The sequence below is a fragment of the Triticum dicoccoides genome, chromosome 1A, assembly GCF_002162155.2.
Source record: "Triticum dicoccoides isolate Atlit2015 ecotype Zavitan chromosome 1A, WEW_v2.0, whole genome shotgun sequence".
NCBI lineage: Eukaryota > Viridiplantae > Streptophyta > Magnoliopsida > Poales > Poaceae > Triticum > Triticum dicoccoides.
In genome coordinates, this window is record NC_041380.1 from 319,288,222 (window position 1) to 319,297,388 (window position 9,167).

Genomic DNA, 9,167 nt, shown 5'->3' on the forward strand with positions numbered 1-9,167 from the left:
GGATCCTCTAACCCTAATTCTTCTTCTATAAATACCCCAATATTCCCCTAAGACCAGGGGCACACCAAAAATACTTCTCCACCGTCGCAAGTTTCTGTCTTTGTGAGGTCCCATCGCAGACCTTTTTCGGTACTCTATCGGAGGGGGATTCGATCACGGAGGGCTTCTACATCAACCTTGCTGCCCTTCCGATGGTACATGAGTAGTTTACCACAGACCTAGGGGTCCATAGCTGTAGCTAGATGGCTTCTTCTATCTCTTTGATCTTCAATACAATATTCTCCTCGATGTTCTTGGAGATCTATTTGATGTAATCTTCTTTTGCGGTGTGTTTGTTGAGATCCAATGAGTTGTGGGTTTATGGTCAGATTATCTATGAATATTATTTGAGTCTTCTCTTAACTCTTTTATGCATGATTTATATATCTTAGTATTTCTCTCCGATCTATTGATTTGGTTTGGCCAAGTAAATTGATTTTTCTTGCAATGGGTTCATCTTGCGGTGCTCATTCCCAGTGAAAGAAAGGGACGTGACACGTATTTGTATTGTTGTCACTAATGATCAAAAGATGGGTTTTGTTCATATTGATTGGACTATCCCTCTACATCATGTCATTGCTACTTCTTGAGCTTGCATTGATTTTTCCCTTAAAGAGAAAAGGGTGATGCAGCAAAGTAGAGATAAATATTTCCTTCAATTAGAGACCCAAGGTATCAATCTAGTAGGAGGTACAAGAAAGTCTGCAATGTATGCACCTGCACAAATAATCAAACACTTGCACCCAACGCAATAAAGGGGTTGTCAATCCCTTCACGGTCAATTGCAAATGTGAGATCTCATAGAGATAGGTATAAAAGGTTGCTAAAACGTAAAACAAAATAAAAGTAAATAAATTGCAGCAAGGTATTTTTGGTTTATAGATCTGAAAATATATGACGGAAAATAGACCCGGGGGCTATAGGTTTCACTAGAGGCTTCTCTCTTGAAGGAAAATGATACGGTGGGTGAACAAATTACTGTCGAGCAACTAATAGAAAAGCTGAAAGTTATGACGATATCCATGGCAATGATTATGAATATAGGCATCACGTCCATGTCAAGTACATCGACTCCTGCCTGCATCTACTACTATTACTCCACACATCGACTGCTATCTGGCATGCATCTAAAGTATTAAGTTCATAAGAACGGAGTAACGCCTTAATTAAGATGACATGATGTAGATGAATAAACTCAAGCAATATGATGAAAACCCCATCTTTTTACCCTTGATGGCAACAATACAAATACGTGCCTTGCTACCCCTACTTTGTCATTGGGTGAGGACACCGCAAGATTGAACCCAAAACTAAGCACCTCTCCCATTGCAAGAAGAACCAATCTAGTTGGCCAAACCAAACCGATAATTCAAAAAGAAATACAAAGATATAATCAAATCATGCATATAAGAATTCAGAGAAGATTCAGATAATATTCATAGATAAACTGATCATAAATTCATAATTAATCAGATCTCAACAAACACACCGCAAAAAATATTACATCGGATAGATCTCCAAGAATATCGAGAAGAACATGGTATTGAGGATGAAAGAGAGAGAAGAAGCCATCTAGCTACTAGCTATGGACCCGTAGGTATGTGGTAAACTATAATTTAAAAATTTTGTATTTAAAAAAAAATACAATTTTTTTTTTGTGTTTTTCAAAAATGTTTGGAATTTAATATTTTGTTCTTATTTTTCAAATTTTTGCCTGTGTTTCCAAAATTTGTTTAAAAAATGTTCACATTCTTAAAAAAAATTATGTTTTTTTCAAATTTGTACGAATATCTTCAAAAATAAAAAAATGTTCATAATATTCGAAAATTATTCAGAAAATTTATAAATATTAAGTTTTTTTAATATTCGTGTTTCAATAATGTTCAATTTTTTTAAAAGTTTGTTCGCAAATACTTTCCCTATCCGGAAATACTTGTCGGAGAAATGGATGTATACATCTATGTGAGGGACAAGTAATATGGATCGGAGGGAGTATTAACAAACGACTGCGTTTTAGAAAGAAACGCAATAGTATGTTTCTTTTTTTTTGCATCGAAACGCAATAGTATGTGGTGCTGCAGTACGCGTGAAAAAAGAACCCGCAAAAAAAAACTACGCTTGAAAAGAAGCGCTACAGTACGTATTGCTAAAGTAGTACGTTTTTTCCTGAGAAAATAGTGGTAAAGTACGTGTGAAAAAATACCGCTACAGCCCGCGTCGTTTGAAGAATGGGCTGGCCCAGTCGGGTCGCCCTATGTGCGTCCCGCTGCTCCTGGACGCATTGACCGGCACATAGGGACCTCTCTTTCTGCCATGGCGATTTATAATAAGTTATAGGTCTTCCTCCCAATTCCCCTTCTTTCGACTGCCAAAGTGCCGAGCGCCGCCGTCCGCCGGTCCGCCGCACCGTCCTCTAGCCGCCGCCCGCCGGCCTCCGCCGGCTGGTTGTTGCAAGCGCTGCACGCAGTCATTGCTGGCTGCTGTCCCTTCTCGTGCTGCCGGCTATTCTGTGAACTGCTGCCGAAGCCTGAAGGACCGGAGGTCGAAGGAGCAAGCAACTAGTAAGGTATGCATCCGTCGGTCCAGTATCATACGGCGATTCTGTATACATTCACTGCTAGTCTGCTACTACTACTCCGCTCCTGTCTAGCACTGAACAAACATGTACAATAAATAAATAAATAAAGGAGACACTAATCCCTTATATTATCTTCAGTTTTTGTATTATATGCTTACTTCACAACAATCACTAGCAAATTAAGATACCCAATGGTGATTCAGAGAAGATTACCTGCAGTTTTTGCCAGTTGCCACTGGATTGCTACTTTGCTAGTTTACTTCACAAAATGATATGTTTAGTGCAGTCATCCATGTCTGATTCAGAGAAGGACTTGCATATGGTGTTCATTGACTTGGAGAAGGCCTATGATAAAATACCGCGGAATGTCATGCGGTGGGCCTTGGAGAAACACAAAGTCCCAGCAAAGTACATTACCCTCATCAAGGACATGTACAATAATGTTGTGACAAGTGTTCGAACAAGTGATGTCGACACCGATGACTTCCCGATTAAGATAGGACTGCATCAGGGGTCAGCTTTGAGCCCTTATCTTTTTGCATTGGTGATGGATGAGGTCACAAGGGGTATACAAGGAGATATCCCATGGTGTATGCTCTTTGCGGATGATGTGGTGCTAGTTGACGATAGTCGGACGGGGGTAAATAGGAAGTTAGAGTTATGGAGACAAACCTTGGAATCGAAAGGGTTTAGGCTTAGTAGAACTAAAACCGAGTACATGATGTGCGGTTTCAGTACTACTAGCTGTGAGGAGGAGGAGGTTAGCCTTGATGGCCAGGTGGTACCTCGGAAGGACACCTTTCGGTATTTGGGGTCAATGTTGCAGGAGGATGGGGGTATTGATGAAGATGTGAACCATCAAATCAAAGCCGGATGGATGAAGTGGCGCCAAGCTTCTGGCATTCTCTGTGACAAGAGAGTGCCACAAAAGCTAAAAGGCAAGTTCTACAGGACGGCGGTTCGACCCGCAATGTTGTATGGCGCGGAGTGTTGGCCGACTAAAAGGCGACATGTTCAACAGTTAGGTGTGGCGGAGATGCGTATGTTGAGATGGATGTGTGGCCACACGAGGGAGGATCGAGTCCGGAATGATGATATACGAGATAGAGTTGGGGTAGCACCAATTGAGGAGAAGCTTGTCCAACATCGTTTGAGATGGTTTGGGCATATTCAGCGCAGGCCTCCAGAAGCTCCAGTGCATAGCGGACGGCTAAAGCGTGCGGAGAATGTCAAGAGAGGGCGGGGTCGGGGTCGACCGATTTTGACATGGGAGGAGTCCGTTAAGAGAGACCTGAAGGATTGGAGTATCGACAAAGAGCTAGCTATGGACAGGGGTGCGTGGAAGCTTGCTATCCATGTGCCAGAGCCATGAGTTGGTTGCGAGATCTTACGGGTTTCACCTCTAGCCTACCCCAACTTGTTTGGGACTTAAGGCTTTGTTGTTGTTGTTGTTGTTGTTGTTGTTGTTGTTGTTGTTGTTGTAAAATAAGTAATGATGATATAATTGCCAATTTCAAAGCTAAGAAGTCTAGAAGAGCATATCTGTGGTTATTGGTTATATTTAGTCTTCTTTTGGTCATTCCGGTGTATTCTAGTGATGTGGAGCACTAGATACTGGTACTTGGACAACAATACGCATGTATTAGTGTAACCATGTATATTTTGTTTCACTTTATGTTGTGAATTTCCATGCATATTTTGCCTTCAGTTTGAAATCGGCCCCCTTTTGGTTGCTGTCACGCCCCGCCACTGCTACCTGTCCAAATCCATCGCCAAGCCACCGGCGTCTCCGATGGAGTCATTTCCGCCGCATCGGCTTCCTCCACTGCCCGGGAATCCCTCCTCTGCTCCGCCGCCACCGCTTCTACATCAGCAGGCTGGGTCTGCTCCGGCGCCGGCAACGCTCCTGGTGCGGCACCTCCCAGAGGCCATCACACAGGAGATGCTCTTCGGACTCTTCTCCCACTATGGCGCCACATCCGTTCGCCTCTGCGGTGGAAAGTACTTTCCTCCTCCCTGTCCGCTCCTGCTTTCTTTGGTGTTTTACATGTTTACTGTGTTTGATAACTTGTGATTTAGCTAGCAGAGTTCCTTATGTATACTATTTCAAAAGAAGTTCTTTAGGTATACTGAGATTTGTCTGCTCGCCTAGGTAATACATGTGGTATATTTTTTACTGAAACTATTTTCACCGTTACAGGCTGCGGAACTGTGCATTTGTGGATTTTAGGGACGAGATGGCGGCCAATCAGGCGCAGTCTGTGTTGAACAGGTTCCTTTCCTCAAGTACACGCTCTGCTTGATTAGTTGTACATTTTCTTTGTTCGAACTAGCTGCGGAATATGACTTTTTTTTGTGATCTTAATTTTGTGAATTTCTTTCCTTAATTTTTTTTGCTAAGGGCTGGTTTTGGCAGGTTTAGGATCCTTGGGAAAGTACTGATAGTTGAGAGAGCAAACCAGCCAAATGCCAAGAATGTGAACGAGAAGCATCAGGAGGAATTAGCTCATGGGATGCCTCAAGTGCCAAGTACGAATTCCCAGAATCAAGAGAATCCTACATCAACTGCCGAACCGATCGCTTCTAGGCTTGGTGTGGACTATTCATTTCCTCCTCATCTTGAGTATGTTATCGCCATCGTCGTTGTTTCACTCATTATCTTCCAACATCTTCCTTTTCTTATGAGTTATGATCACTTAAGCCATTTCATATAGGTAATTGATATGTTATGTGTTATTAGAATGAAGTGAAGTAACTAAAGATGCGAGCTGCTATCTGCAACTTCACCTTTGTATTTGTAGTACTCTTTTGTTCTAAAATACAAGGGACCCACCAAGAGCTAGACCGATATTATTTTAGTTCTGTGACACAAAATTAATATCGTTGAATTCCTAAATGATATCTCTTTCATGTCACATAACCGACATTTTATTGGTCTAATTGTTGGCCAAATTTCTTTTGGAATGTGTGGGCACCTTATATAAAAATGCCTGGTATTAAAGGTATTTTGTAAAAATTAGTCTCCGTGTTCTTTGAATGGATCTCTTAATTGTTGAGAGGGTTGCCCAAACGCGATATATAAGGCATACCCAGTAAAGCTTACAAGTAAACCAGATATGGAGATGGCGACCAAAGTTGCTGTTTCCATTTGTATAGCTCGACAAGGGTAAGATGACCTGGTCTTATTCAATTTTGAGGGAATCCTGGTCTATTCTATTACCAGCAGGGATTACATAAGTACATTGTGTTGTTCAAAGAAAAAAGTAGTAGTTGTATCTCTAATTTAAAAGTTGTCTTCTTTGTTCCCGTTTCAACAAAATGCTTGTCTGTATGAGAAGTTAGTAGCTCAATTTACCACTACTGGATTTATGACCCGTCTAAAGGCCTGTGAGTTATCAATGCAAGCGTTTATTGCCACTTCCGAACTTTGAAGTCCTATATCCTGACCAAGATGCAATTCTGACTTCTGAGACTCCATACTCCATACTTCTGAAATGTTTCATAGTTTTCCAACGAGGTCAACCAATTCTTTTCTGCAGAAGTTCTTTCTGTTATCCATGTTAGCGGTCCTAATCCACCATCTTACTTGAGAAATGTGATTAACTCTTTATTTATTTTTAGGTATGCATATCCACCACCAGATGGAAACATATTGACAAATATTGTCAACTCTCTCATTGCCGTTCCCCGATTTTACACTCAGGTTTATTAGAATTTCAACCTCGTGAACTACTGTTACAGTTCACAAGGCATTATTTTGTGCATTTAGCATGAGCAAATGTATTTGGATTGATGTATTTCTGTAACAGGTGTTGCATTTGATGAACAAGATGAACCTTCCAGCTCCATTTCGGACGGGATTGCCTACTCCACCTCTACCATCACAAGTGCCTGCTCCTCCTCCCCCTCCACCACCGCAGCCTTCTATGGCAGAGAAACTTCATTTGGCTGATTTGTCTAGTGATGAGTCTGAGATGGAGTCTTCTGATGTTCGTACCAATTCTTGTGTTTCTATCTTTTAGTTTGTAGTATCTTCGCCAAAAGTTTATGTGTGCTTTATACATAGGAAGATGTTGATACAAGGAAAGTCAAGCGCGCAAAGCATGAAGCTATTGTTGGTCCTGCAGTTGATAGAAGTGTCGCCCATGAATCGGTCGGGGTGAAACCAGCTGCATTAGTTCCCAATGAGCTTCAAGTAATAAAAAAGAAAAATCCAATACTGCAGGTGAAGCATTCTTTCTCAGAACTCAAAAGTTTTATTTACTTATTCATTCTCAAGTGCAATGGTTCTGTGCAGATTAAACTTGTCCCTAAGGCTGCTTATAAGGAACTTGCTGATCGGAGTACTATCGACAAGGGATTGGCCTCTAGAGATGAACAACTTGAAGAGAAACATTTTGCCACGCCTCCGGAAATAGAGAAAGAGAAATTACCGACAGAGGAGATTTTGTCCCTTCCCATGTTCAAGGTAGATGAATTCAGTATTTTATGCCATTTGCACAAACATCATCTATGGGTTTCAACTCTAGCCTACCTCAACTTGTTTGTACTGAAAGGCTTTGTTGTTGTTGTTGCACAAACATCGTGAGTACTGGTCAGCCTGAACATCTCGATGATGTACAGTTTTAGTGATATTTCTTTTTAACTAAAAGATGATTATTACCAATACACAGTGTATGTATCATCATCTGTTCACTTAATTTCGTTCTTTTTATCTTGATGATGAGATGCTAATAATTGGAAGCATGGTTCTATTAGCAGATTTTAAATGTGGTTTCATAAGCTGGTGCTGCTGGTTGTTATGTGGTTGGGTCTATTATGTCACTATGACACAATGATCAACTGATGGGCATTAGTTTTTTTTCATAAACTTGTATTTGTTTTTTTCTTGCTATTCATCAAAATGAACATCATTATCCGCTTTTTTAACGAAAAACTATGGGAAAATGCTGATTTTTCGCAATTCAAGACTTACAAAATGTCCCTTCTGTTTATTGAAATAACATACAGTTCAATTATGGTTTGATGCCTCACTGACACATGCTTGTGTCTGTTTTGCAGAATTACACGCCAGGGAATCCTGCCAGTGTATTATATATTAAGAACTTGGCAAAAGATGTTGTTCATGATGACTTCTACTATGTCTTTGGTATGACCGAGGGAGACTGAATACTGTGTTTCTTAGAATGTTGATTCTGCACATCTTAGTGCCTTTTCATTTCCTCACCTTGTTTCAAACTGCTCTTAACAGGATCTGTGTTTGAAAGCTTGGATGCTGCAAGGTCTGGTTTAAGTATCAAGTTAATGCAGGTTAGATGTGTACATATCTTTTGCTTGTGGCATGATTATGATTAAAAAAAGGAACCTATTCATAAATCAATATCCAAATGATGTTCCTTGCTCCTGCATCTGTGGATCATGGTGAAAATTATCGAGCAAGCTGACGTTTGTTTTTGGACAACATTAAAAAATCTGCCACCATTTTGTTTTATTTTGCTAGAACATTCTTCTGTTTCTGAAATATTCTGATCTTGCTCCAGGAAGGTCGAATGCGGGGCCAAGCTTTTGTGACATTTCCATCTGTCGAACTTGCTCAACGTGCACTGGTTAGTGACTCCGATTTTACCCATTAGTTTGTAATATGACAAAATAAAGCTAATTTACTAAAATTATGGTAGAAATCCCATCTGGATGCTCAGATCAAAAGCTGCTCACTGTGCCCAGCACTAACAAACTTTGTCTGAAGTAGCAAAGTTATAAGACCAAAAAGGAAAAACATTGAATGCCATTTGTTGTCAGGAAATAAGTTCCAATTGGAGTTTCTTTTAATTCCTTATATTCAGTCCTTGAGAGCCAGAAGTGCTAAAGAATGGCGCGGTTTCTGATTTTGCAGAATTTAGCGCATGGTTATGCGTTCAAGGGCAAGCCGATGATCATTCAGTTTGGTAGAAGCCCTGCTGCTACCAAAACTTCTTCCTAGGAGGTTGCATTCTTTCCGACTCTGATGTGCTGTGAAGCTGTTGGAGTTGGCAACCAAGATTCTCATTTTTACCTGTGCTGGTGCCGTTGTTGCTGTTAAATTCCAAGTCGCTCTTACCGTGTTGCTAGAACTTTAGGTAAGCAACGACGTCGGTTAATTTGACCCGCTTACGTCTATCTAACGTACTGCATCTCTCCATGAGAACAAATTCTGTAACTATTCTACGCTATATATGCACACTGCCCTGAATGGTGTTGGACTTGGACTGTAAGACAGCTAGGCATGTCGTGTGGAAGAAACAGCTGTATCTACTATCTTGTGCTTCTCTTCTCCAGATTCTGAATTCGGGGTAATGTACTTCCTCTGTCCGGAATTACTTATGTCGCACCTGAGTGGTAGTAGCTGTGGCTGCAAAGGTCTGCATGTTGTGCTGACCGCCTTGCGCCCACGTCCATTTGAGGTGGAGGGTGAGTTTTTAGGGGCAGTCGTGTGTGCCACGGCTTGGAGCGCACTTCAACTTCTCTGAATTGAACAAGCTTTTGTGTTGATCTCGTCGGAACCAAATGTGCT

General features: G+C 41.0%; 1 protein-coding gene across 2 annotated transcripts; it reads left to right on the forward strand.

Moving 5' to 3' along the window:
• The first annotated feature begins 2,337 nt into the window (after nt 1–2,337).
• On the forward strand, nt 2,338–8,846 carry LOC119270699 (U11/U12 small nuclear ribonucleoprotein 65 kDa protein-like). 2 transcript variants are annotated; one of them, XM_037552747.1, is made up of 12 exons: nt 2,338–2,605; nt 4,326–4,618; nt 4,818–4,889; nt 5,034–5,240; nt 6,239–6,320; nt 6,427–6,606; nt 6,684–6,842; nt 6,915–7,085; nt 7,679–7,766; nt 7,869–7,927; nt 8,158–8,223; nt 8,511–8,846. In XM_037552747.1, exons 2-12 carry the CDS (start codon nt 4,410–4,412, stop codon nt 8,595–8,597), a joined length of 1,380 nt encoding a protein of 459 aa, XP_037408644.1. In that variant the 5' UTR covers nt 2,338–2,605; nt 4,326–4,409; the 3' UTR covers nt 8,598–8,846. The 2 variants fall into 2 exon arrangements, with proteins under 2 accessions (XP_037408644.1, XP_037408648.1); XM_037552751.1 differs by lacking the exon at nt 4,326–4,618.
• The last annotated feature ends 321 nt before the right edge of the window (nt 8,847–9,167 follow it).